This window comes from Triturus cristatus, chromosome 6, assembly GCF_964204655.1.
Source record: "Triturus cristatus chromosome 6, aTriCri1.1, whole genome shotgun sequence".
NCBI classification, from domain to species: Eukaryota; Metazoa; Chordata; class Amphibia; order Caudata; family Salamandridae; genus Triturus; species Triturus cristatus.
Genome location: NC_140589.1, coordinates 1,735,929,494 through 1,735,942,180, shown reverse-complemented (window position 1 = coordinate 1,735,942,180; position 12,687 = coordinate 1,735,929,494). Strand labels below are relative to the sequence as shown.

The following is a 12,687-nucleotide window of genomic DNA, read 5'->3' as shown; positions in this document are numbered from 1 at the left end:
TTCATTTGATTTTTGACCATTATTGATACTGATTTGAATTGACCAAACAATTATGTTTTTACTTTCTGTATGATTCTTGATTTTAAATAAACCTTCATGGTTTGAAATTTGAATCTTTTCTTCTGTTGGCTTTCTTGATTTTTCTAGGGCCTTCGTCTTTGGCACTCACATGGCTGGATCAGTCTAAGCCGGCAAAACTGAGTAGAAAGCACAGACACTACATTATTTTGAATGGCTCAGCACCTCAAGGTACAGAACTCTGGGAAGAAAGGAAGGCTGAGGTATGACACTGGGTGTAGATTGGAGCGGTATTACTGTCCCCATGCAGTAAGAATTATCATTGATCCTTCCCTTGCAGATTTCTTGCACACTGAAGGCTGTGGGATGAGCTTTCACTGCTTTGAGGTCTGTGGTGGAATTCATAATCAGTATTAACAATAAGACCATGCATTTTCAATAATACAACAAATTTGCCCACCCAATTGTCAATTATTTACCGTTGTTTGGTAATGAAAAGCAGCTTTCTCAGAGTTCTTAATTTTCAACAGCCATTATTGTGCGAACACGTGTAGACGGGCTAATGAAGGTATAAGGATGGTATACCACCACTGTAGAACGTGTGATATTGTATGACAAAAATATTGCAGTTACAGCAACTTAATCACTACTTTGCAAGGTAACTCAAAGTAAACTAAAGGGGAGGTAAGAATAGTAATCATATGCTTACCATGATAATAATGTAGTACTAGCCGATGTAGTAGATGCAATATTATTTAAAGTTAATATTATCAACTACGATATAGTGTCATACAACCATAAGGGTGGGTATGACTTTATGTCGATGCTGACAATCCTTTGCTTTTACTACAGAAGAAAAAACAGCACATATATGCATGAAGAAAACCAATAAAGAAGTAGGACACCATTCAACATTTTGTCTGTTTAATATCGGATTAAAGTGAAAAATAAAATACACCAGTAAGTCTTTTTAAAATGCTATTTGGTCTTCATTGCAAAAACGTACCGAGTCTCTAACCTGCAGTTTGAAGTAAAAAGTGACTAACTGCATTCCTAGAGCCTAGCTTTACAGTACCTATAAGAAGATGGTGTTTATTAAAATTTGTGGTGTTAGTTGGCATTCACACTTTTTTATTCAAGGCTGTGTTGGGTTGAGTGTTTCCTAAGTCTCTAGGCCTGCAGCTCAGATCAAACACCTTTACTCTGAGAAATACATGGCAACATGCTAGTTATTTGCGTGATCAACAGGCATCCATTCACTTGTCACAACGTAGGTTGCAATGCCATTGATTGAACCAACACAAGTCCAACAAAGATGACTCAGTATATAAGCATTGTTGACTACACAGGCTCAAAAGCATACAGTCCAACTGAAGGTATCCCCATCTACATACAATATACAGAAGTTTTTGCTTGGTTGGAAAAAGTGACCCTTCAAATATTCTAAAGAAGTGCGAACTAGAGACACAATGGGCCTGCCCTCTGTATTTGACACTGGACTCATTTTAACAATGCAAGGTGAATAGATATTTAAAACTGTCGCAACATTGATCCATCCATTTAGCAAATAAAGGTATTTGGCTTAAAAAGTTCTGAAACGTGATACGGAGATTAGGAGAATGGGGCGTGATGGTTTTCTTCGATGGACAAAAATGGCAAAGCGCTTTTCTCTGGGTAAATGTAGAAGGAATTAAAATGAAGAACATGTTCCTACTTTTCTTACTGCAGAAAAAGACTTTCTTTAACATTAGACTGCATCAACTATGCATGTGCTTGTCTTTTTCTATGAACAAAAAGCCCTTCTCATTGTACTACTGTGGACAGAAAAACTCGGATTAAAATGTCCAATTCTCGTGATAACATATTAATCTCCCCTTTCAGGTCACACAAACAGCAGCCACTTGATTCCAATGGTTCAATGCAAAAAAAGGAAGCCTTGCTTATGTAGCTTTGGCATTGGTTGTCTTGGTTCCATAGCAAATACTTTCAGTATGTCAAGGCAGAAAAACATTTAGGTATTGTAGCCCTTAGTGCTTCATTTCAAATCAATAAACTTAAGTATTTACTTTGACATTTTTATCTAGCAGTAAGGGTTAAGAGGAGTGTGATGAAAGCTTTATGCAAAAGAACAGAGGTTTACTCAATTTTGCTTGACAATGAAATGGACAGTGGAAGGAGAAATGCATGATTTGCTGAAATGCCGGGGGCTAAATAATTATAGAACTAAGTGAATAAACTTTATATATAGAAGATGCCATTTTATGTAATCTTTGTGTACGTCCCTGAAACCAGTGAGATATCTTCTGCAAGTGTACGATTAGGTAGTATCAACTTAGCAGATGTAACATCAAGGATCTGCTAAGTAACTATCTCTTTTTTTTTTTGGAGTGCATGGAAGATCATTGGTGTGAAAATATAGACTACATTTTCATACATTTATGTTATGAAATGGATGTAATTGCATAGTACGCCAGTGTCCCTGTGCCAGACAGTAATAAACAAACTGGCAGTAAAAAGGTACAAACACAAGACTTGGCAGTTTGGTCAGGCTTATGGCTATTGATTCTGCAAAGAGGTCAGAGAAACTGCATGTCGGACATAGGTTGCATTGAAGTCGGGGACCCTGCACTGTAATTTCTGTTGAGTGTTAAAATGAAAAGGAAACAATAAACATTTGATTGTGGCATGCTCTTCAGATGCAGAGTTGAGGTGAAAAACTGCTGTAGGAGCCATATGCTCAAGCTATTCTGTAAAATCAGTTAAACATGTAAACAGACATCCATAATCTCAACGGCACATTTTTTCATGTCTCCAAATCAGTGATTTTTCTTTTTAGAAATGCATACACAAGCTCAAGCTCTAACAAATAAATACAGTATAACAGGGATCTAACCATATTCCCCTATAAAGTGCCAGTTTACAGGAGTATGTTGGCCAATCAGATATCTTTTATATTACTACAAGTTTAGTCTCTTTTTTACATAGAGGGTTGGGACCTGTTACTCAGGAAATGTTAACAGAAGTTAGGAATGTCTCTTTCAGGAGATCTGGCAGCCACTGTCCTTTTGAGATTTTATATCTGGTTCTTTCATAGGCTTCACTTCTTCCTCCTTTTTCGGCTTAGCCTGAGGCTGTAAACACGGAAAATGAACACATTATCAAAAATGCAAAAAAGCTTAATTTGGGCGACATTGTTCAACTAGTTTCACTTAAAAAGACACAACTATCTGAACTTTAGCAAAAACACCATACATTAAAACAGTTACATATATTTTTTAAAAAGCACTACAATTTAGTCAGCAAAATATGGATTAGAAAACATGCATTCTAAAAAACACAAATATTAAATACAGTTACCAGTAACTACTGAAACAAGTCAACATGCCATTGCTTAACCAGAAGCACATTTAAACAAGCATTGGCATAGCCAATAGGTCTCGCCTTTGGGACGTTATATGTGTTTACCCATGCAACAGTTGATGTTGTTGCACCAAGGATATTGTGCCCCATAACTAAATACCTATAAGGTCCCAAAGGCGAGACCTATTGGCTATGCCAATGCATGTTTTTATAATGATGATGCTCCATCCAATCTATGCATCCAGGTCACATATATGGTATACTTGAAAATTACATTTGCCTCTGAGTTCACCAACATCATTGCCATAAGGGCGGGGGCAGGAATGTTTCTCCGTGCATGTTTAAAAACTCCCACTTTAAATTAATACTTCTAAGTGAAGAGATATATTCTGATGCACTACGGTGACACGCTTCTGTGTGTTAAAGAAATACACTTTTTTTAATGTTAAAGACACCTTATCATATTGGAACGTGATGTAGGTTACAGGATTTACATGCCAAATCTGTTTAAGGCTCGGCTTGTGCATTGACTCTTTAACCAAAGCCGACCCTTCAAGTCTGTTCTCCTTGTTAATTTGCTGGTTCGCTCGCCTCTAGTTTCTGCATGTGTTATTTGTCAAAAGACAGGCCGGTGAGTGTCAAAGCACATCAAGGCCAATCTCTGAACTTGGCATTGTTGTCATAACCATCACTACCTCGGAAGAGGGGCGGCGTCGAATAGGGGAAAAAAAGCCAAATATACTACTCATAATTAAACAAGAAGTCACAAAGCCTCACTCCTCGGCGCCCTCTGACTCACCCACGTGGGAGGGTGAGGTCTAGGCACACAAGAGCAGCAGTGGTACTGGATGCGATTACGGCACCGTACGAAAACGTTAAAGCCAAACCTCAGATAGCACAAACGATTTTTCTAGATGCATGCATTTTGAGAAAAAACGAGTGACGCAATTCATCATATGAAATCAGATCAGTGATAACAATGAATTTCGGGAGATTTTTAGTTTCTTATATACATTAGACAAAGTTTTTTGTGAACAAACAAAACAGGCAGATGCGTACAAGTATACAATGCAAGCCAGAACGAAGGTCCAGTTTATAAAGTAGCCTGCTAGCTTGTTGTGGCAACAACATCCTTAGTATGCCCAATAGTTTGCAGATCTAAAGAACGGTCTCGTTTAAAATGCCTAGTTTACTACTTTTACGGTTCCCCGAGTAGGTTAACCTGTGTTGCCACGCTGAAAATATCTGCGAGTTATGACACACGCCAGAGCTCATGCAATGCTGACACTTGAATCTGCCAAAAAAGTCTCAAAGCAAATACTGCATGTGCAATGACAGCGTCTCTCAGCTATCCATCAGATAGGTAAACTCCCCCGTTCCCGTTCTTTCGCCCCGAATCAGAAGAATTCAAATCGAATGATAGTTTGACTGCATAAACAGGTTTATTCGGCTGAACTACTTCCGCGACTGTCGTTATATTAAACTTCTGACAAATGTAAAAGCAAGATAATTCTCGTCACAAATTAAACTCTTGTAAATTCACTACGACTGCTGTGTTTGGATCTTAGGTAACAAAGGCAGTCTAACACATCCTACTCAGCCATGGTCCCGGTGTACAAGGCTGGGAATATGCGGGCACCGAAAAGAGCTGTAGATAAAGAAAATGCATTTTGCAACATCAAATTAAGAATTGCACTATTTTCTCCACAACGTGCTTAATTGTATCTAAAAGAAACTGAATTTATAATTTTAGTTAAATGTTATCGAGAGGTAACGCTGATGCTGAAGCTGGAATTAAAGGAAGAACAGTGGGGGAAGAAACGCAAGAGAAGCCCGGGAGATGTGTGCGAAAGTGAAAGTGATCGCAAACGCGATGCACTTAATGAGGCCAGCAGAGTGACAGATCTGTGGTGGGGGAGGGTGAGGGAATTGAAGCGCAGAGAGAGGCACGCAAAGCGCGCGCCCGCACACATGCACTCAAGCTCTAGGACGACCATGGCAGCATCTGGTAGCACTTTTTTTTACCCCATTACTAACTAAAAAAACATTATAACACAATATACTATTTCATAACAAACTGCATTCTAGTAATACCACTGTGGTTTTCTTTATGCGGATAAATGTGCAATTCATTGAGGGCCACAAAACAGTTAAATGTATGCATTTACTTATCTGCTTTACATCTTTATGGCCACTTTGGTGCACCATGCAAAACAGTAGTATATAGTAGAAACAAGATTATTTACATGTGAAGAGTGCGCTATATTACGCATTTTTTATATGCTCTAGAAGCAGGGAAATAGTCTATCTGCTGCCAGGATACTGCTAGACCAACCCTCCAGCAAGGTCAGCTAATGAGTTCAAGGGTTGAAAGCGAAAAGTAATGATTAGACATACATATATATATATATATACGAAACTATGTGTGATGCATGCAAACATTGAAAATGCAAGAAGAAATGTCTTCTGATGGTCATCCTCAATTTTTGCTCACAGTATTCATAATAAAAGCAAAGTGGGATCCACTTGGATATGTCTGGTTTGACATGGCACAAGATGCAGGGCGAAGACCGCTTCCCCACATAGTGGAAGTGTATTGCCTGTATTTTCGTAGTTGGGGGGTGGTGATCAAGACAATGAAGTGTGGTGGATTGCGACAAGGCTCACTTTAGAAATTCAATAAAGACTTTGTTAGCAAAGGGCTGCTGATTAGACTTCCTGAAGCACATCCCTTTGGTAAATAGTAGGAGTAAGGGGTGGAACTGTAGATTCTGTTGTGCAAGGTGAAGGGGTCCTTAAGCAGAGGTACAGCCATTTGTCTTCCTTGATCACACTTTCAGTTGGGCTGACAAGTGCAGAAACCTCACACCTCTTTGAGCCTCTGTTGTGGCTGCTTCAGGCTGGAGACTATATTGCATTGTATAGCAGAATTTATATAGAGCTTATTATCCCTATGCGGGGCACTGAAGTGCTTGCCTATGTGAGTAGCATACTACACCATATACGGTGTGAGGTTGGATGGATGCTGCTTTTGTTTTGATCCTATGTGGGGAGTGTTTACCTGTGCGTGATGACCACTGAGGAGTGGTTATCGTGTTATGGGGCGCACCATGTAGCAGTGTGTTGGGTGTTGAAGTGTAAGAATCCGACACATGATTTTATGGTTTTCAGTATGCTGTTAGCTTCGGACAGCTCTGCAGATCCCTTTATGTTACTTTAAATTATATAATCTAATTAGCTGGTTACTGCACTGGGTTGTCAAATCTGAGATTCTGTTGACTAGGGCATGAGGAATAGATTTTTTTTGTGTTGCTTGGAAACCATTTAGAAATCTTCATCAGCATCTCCAGGGCGTGGAAGCAGAATGCAGGGACGGACTTGACTGGTGCGGTCTTGTTCAGCTTGCAGTTGATTATTCTGATATTACTGGCGTGGGTTATGGGATCGGCCAGCCAGAAGTTGGAGTCCCATGGTGAGGTGTTTTTTCCAAAAATAACTACTTCTGTCTTGTAGGTGTTGAGCTTGAAACAGCTGGCTTTCATCCAGTTAGTGATTTTGATAATGCAGGCAGTGAGCTTGCTTCTTGTGTTGAGAGTCTGGTCCGCCAAGAGGTAGAGTACGAGTTGACTGTCATATGCGTAGGAGAGGATGTTGATGTCATGTGCATGGATAACTTTGGCCAGAGGGATCATGTATGTGTTGAAGGGGAGGGTACAGGGGCGGAGTGATGATTTTTGAGAAACTCCGCAGATGCCTTTACGTGCTACCAAGGAGTTCGGTGTCAGGCTGACAGCTTGTGTTTTATCCATTAAGGAGCAGATCCAGTGGAGAACGTGTCCTTAGATACCAATTTTGCCCAGAAGCTTAATGAGGATGGAGTGTGAGACCATACCAAATGCTGAAGAGATGAATCAGGACTGACATGTATCCTCTGTCAAGGATCACATGGATGTTGCCGGTGGCGGCAATGAGTGCTGATTCTACTGGTAGGGCCTGAATCCATACTGCGTGGTGTTGAGATGCTGGTGTTGCTGCAGAGGTTGATGAGGCACTGGTTGATTAGTTTTTCGAAGACCTTTGTCAGGTATGGTTGAAGGGAGAAGGGTTTGTAGTTGGAAAGCGTGGCTGGGTCAGCAGATGGTTTCTTACTCAGGGGCATGACGGTGGATATTTTCAGGTGTCTGGAAATGTGGCAGAGTTGATGGAAACATTGAGGATTGGTAGTATTGCTTCGTTAGTTATCAGATTTCATTGGCTAGGATATTAACTCATTCTTCTCCAGTGTGCACACAATTAGTGCCTTCGAATTCACCTGAATCTTGATCATAAGGAATCGCCACTGCCTGTATTTTAAGATCAAGAACTTTATCACGCTGGTCTGGAGCATTCAGGTAAACGCATCATGACTATATGCTGCATATGAAGTTTACTTTATCTGAGCTAGTTAATTGGCTGTTGCACATTCAGCAGGAATTATATTGGTGTTATGGGAGATGGTCAGTAGTTGGATGAGGAATTTGGGATGCAGTTGAGTATTGTTCATTTTGGTCATCTACAACTGTAGTGCTGTTATCCAGCACTCCATGCCTGCAGTTTTCAAATGACTGGAAAGATCAATTTTAGCAGTTTTCTGAATAGATTGTAGTTTGGTAGGCCGCTCATTGCTCAGAGAATAGAACAGTAGTGTTTTGAGTGATATAATCCAAAAGATCAATTTTGAGCTAATCAGGGATTATTTTTCTAAATTGTATGTGGCCAATTGTTCCTAGTATCATGGGTCCTTCTCCCAGAATGTTTTGTGTACGGCACAGCGCTTTTACTTTGATCTTGGCTTTTGCAGTAACATTTACAATTGAACTCAGAGCAAAATAACTTAATTTGCTCCCTAATTGAGAACTGGAGCAGGCAACAAGCTTAGGGATTATGCAAATTAAAGGTGTTTTTTTACAATTCAGCTAAGGCTAGAAACAGCCATTCTCAGCTAGATAAAAAAAATGACATTGATTTCTTAAACCCACAAAAGAACTTCAATGATGGGTCAAGTCTTGGTAGGACCATTTAAATAATTACAAAATATAAACTTGGACGACAATGATGAGCACAGGACTGTATGGGACAATTCAAAAAGAGAGATGGCATGTTGTGGGGGAATATGGAATTTTAATCAGTTTCAATATACTCGAATCCTATTTAACATTTAGTGAATACTCTCTATCACTTCGTTAGGTCTCAACTTTACTATTGTTTCACACTTGTTATTGTATCCTAACTTTACTGTTATCTGGTACTGGTTGCCATGTCCCAATTTTGTTGTCATTATGTCTTAACTTTATTGTTATTTGGTACTTGTATAGTGCACAGTCTAATATTAGTATGGTACTGCAGCACCTTTCGATAATCTGGGGTGTTATTTTCAAAAGGCGTCCCTTGCAGATCAGAGTTTGATTTCTTTTAAATAGCAGACTACGGTCAGGAGGGAGAATATGTCAGAAGTGGTTAGTATTTTTGTGGGTGAAATTAGTAGTCTATATCCAATTGTTTATGCATTTTATCGGATGATACATGTGCACAGTGCCCAGCCAGTGTAAATATGTCGTAAGTAGCTGATGGTAACAAGTGCTATTGAATGCCTCTACAGCCAGTAAAACGCATATTCAGCCCGTGGTGGATGGATACGCATAGTTCTGTCTTTCTATGTCTTTCTATGTGCTGTTGTAAGGTGGTTTGTGGTAGGTCTTGGTTGCTAGTGCGGTCGTGTTTTGTTACGTAGTTGAAGGATCAATGCACAGCAACATTCAAACATTGGTCGTATTTGTCTTGCGCTGCACATATTCACAAAAGTTCGAAACTGTTGGTAGGCGAGCGCCTACTCTCTTTACTGCCATAGGACCCATTCAAGCAAGTCGAATTAGGAAGTGCCAATGAAGTACTGTACAACTATTGAATGCTAGACAATTAAATGAGCAGAAACAATTACATACAACAGTAAACTCAATTCTTGTAATTCTGCAGTGTCTTCACATTGCTAGCCTTGTTGAATACAGTATTGTGGTTATTCTGTACCCAACATGAAAATACCCAAAATAGCCGTCTGTTGCTGACAAAAAAAGTTGACCCGATGGAATATCAAATTAATTGACGCAATGAACCTGCATCTACAATGTAAAACTACAAAGAATATAGAAAAGGGCTTATCTACTACCTCGATTGGTAAACAAATCCGTAAGCAACACAATGCTTCACAGGAAAAGGACGTGATGACGTAAGTATTATATTATTTAGACATAACATCAAATGGTGGGCATAAACTATCCAGGAAGTTCAATGAATGATTGCGAGTGTTTTGCTCTCATGAAGGGCAGGATTACTACCATATAAACATAAAAAGAGATCCACTAATTATCCGTCTTCTAATAGGGAGAACGCAATGCTCAATAATGTGCGTAAATTCTTTGTAGATGGAAATTGTTTATAGGTGGAGTCCACGACTGCAAAGATGTTCCTACCATTCCCGAGTAGTCACAGCTTTTTACCATCCGCCTGGATTAGAAGGCATCATGAACATGTGAAAGTACCTGCTTCGAAGGTAGGAAAACCAACCTAATATACAGTTTTTTCATTCATATTTACTCTCAAAGGTAGAACGGATGAGGGACAGGAAAGGAGAGAGGGGAGAAGAGATAGACAGAGACATAGATATACAGCATACAGCAAGAATTGTGCAACAAGCAATGTATTTGTGCAAATACATTCAATACACACATATATATATATATATATATATATATATATATATATATATATATATATATATATATATATAATCTACTGGCGGTCGCCAGTAGATAGTTATAGTTAGGACCGTGTTTCCATAGGAAATCTCAAAATTCTATTTTGAATAACTTTTGCGCCGGTTGACGAATCTTCGCGAAATTTTCAAAACTAATGGGGCGTTCCGCTCAGCTCCTACCCTGAAAGTCTCGGGGGGATCCGTCAAGCGGGGGCCGAGAAAAAAGGGGGGTCCCAAAACACGTTTTCCCCATGCATTTTCCCATAGGACCTTTAGTCGAAGGTACAGCCCGAACGGCTGAACAGAATTACTTGAAATTTGGCAGAGAGGTAGTCCTCAGGTCAGGGATGTGCCTTTTGCATATATGGAGTCAATCTGTTCAGTAGTTCCTGAGAAAATTGCAGTTCAAGCACATAAATATCTATAGCCGCGCACCGTGCGCGCACCCTAACGTGCGCGAGCGTAATTCTGATTGGTGGTTACATGTCAGTCAACGTTCGAATCGGTCGAAATCAGGAAGTGTCGGCCGCCATTTTGTTTGTTTTCAGTGCGAGAGTGAAAAAGGAAGATGGCGAACGTGAAAAGGGGGCAGGGTAGAGAGTTCCTGACTCCCTAGCCTTTGTCAGGGGGTCCCTGAAGGACCCCGAAGGCAGAAAAAAACATTTTAATGTTTTTTTTTAAAAAACCATAAAAAAAAATGTTAATACGTAGTTTATTGTAAAATAAATATATAAAAAAAAATAATAATACATACATAACTTAGCATTTAAAAAACCGTACAAATTCACTGAAAAAACCATAGGTTTCACACACGTTATAGTTAGGAATTCGCATTTAAAAAACCTTGCAAATTCACTTAAAAAACCATAGGTTTCACACATGTTCTAGTTAGGTGGATATTTCACTCGTAAAAAACCAATGAAATTCCCCCGTTATAGTTAGTTCAGATAACTATAACTCGCGCGACCGCCACTCTATCACAAGGATGATGTCATCAGTGATGTCATGAGTGATGCCACTGACCATGTCATGAGTGATGTAATATGTGACGTCATGAGCAGGATTGCGGGCGTGTGAGTTATAGTTATCTGAACTAACTATAACGGGGGAATTTCATTGGTTTTGTACGAGTGAAATATCCACCTAACTATAACATGTGTGAAACCTATGGTTTTTTAAGTGAATATATATATACATACATACATACATATACACAAAAGTTTACTAAGTGTTTACCAACATAGGACATTAAACATTTTGGTAACAATTTCTTTTGTTATTTGGTATTCTTGTTTTCTCGATGTATCATGAATATACAGCAATACTGCCTATATCCAACACGTGTTTCGCGCACAAACGCGCTTCTTCAGGGCTGTGACAATATTGCTGTATATTCATGATACATCGAGAAAACAAGAATAAAGAATAAGAAAAGAAAATACTACCAAAATGTTTAAGTCTTATGTTGGTAAACACTCAGTAAAATTTAGTTTATGTATTAGAATAAATATACTGGTAGGGACCAGTAACTGAGAGTTTATAAGCGCCGGGCAATATTCCTGCTACCTATAAGCTCTCTGATATATATTTTTAAATATGGAGCTAAAGATAAAATGAAGGGGCATATTCCAGGTTTTGTACTGACAATAAAAGAAAATAATAAAATAAATGGGTGTTAATCCATTGTAGGTCAATGCACTTGAGAAGTTAATATACACATTTTAACACAAAACGGTTTCTTACATTCTTCTCATCTTCTTTAGGCCTTTTGGTGAGATCAAAGCCAGCTAGTGTTTCCGTGGTCCACTGCGGGTTGAGAGCGGGAAATTCAAATGGCACAGGCTCCACAAGGCCGTAACTGGCTTTCAGTTCCAACTGAGGGGCTTCTTTAGGAACCTTCTGGAAATAACTGGTAAATAAAATTGTTTCACTAACAAAGTCAACCAACATATATACAATTGCAAAAGTGTCCTATTCTTTCTACTAACCATACATTTTGGTCACACAGCAAATAACCGAATCTCAACTCATGAACATGCTCAGTGGTCAACTGATTGGCTAAGATATTGACGAATGAACAATCGCGGTGAAACAAATATATGCACCCGTGCTGTGTCAAGACGGAGTAGATTTCTACTAATTCCACACATCAGCTATGGTTTAGGAACTTCATCTGTATTGGAAGAAAGATGCAGCCCACAGAAAAGGCCTGGACCCTGAGAGTAACTCATAGTTGAATAAGAAAAAGAGAAAAATACTGTCCCATTGGTTTTCTCCTTTGTAGACTTAAATTCCTGATTGTCATACCTTCCTTAAAGATTATGTAGGATGAATAATGTTCTGGTTTTTAAAGAAATTGAGGTTGCATTGAGATAGTATCAGGACAAAACAATGTACATGTCTTGTGATTAATTTGTGTGAAATATAAAATATTACTCCATATAACAGAATTCTTTGCTACAACTATGGTGACTGGTGGCTTGATGGGAAATAGTCATCACCAGCAGAGCATGCAAATA

The 12,687-nt window shown here is 39.0% G+C and overlaps 1 protein-coding gene across 2 annotated transcripts in view; it reads right to left on the bottom strand.

The window, feature by feature from the left end:
- Positions 1 to 928: 928 nt before the first annotated feature.
- Positions 929 to 12,687, bottom strand: part of BROX (BRO1 domain and CAAX motif containing) — a 190,059-nt gene continuing 178,300 nt past the window's right edge. For both annotated transcript variants that reach the window (XM_085612972.1, XM_085612973.1), the window contains 2 exons: positions 11,912 to 12,077; positions 929 to 3,149 (listed from right to left, as the gene is read on the bottom strand). In XM_085612972.1, the coding sequence (XP_085469098.1) occupies positions 3,057 to 3,149; positions 11,912 to 12,077 (259 nt within the window). In that variant the 3' untranslated portion in view covers positions 929 to 3,056. The remainder of the gene's footprint in view (positions 3,150 to 11,911; positions 12,078 to 12,687) is intronic.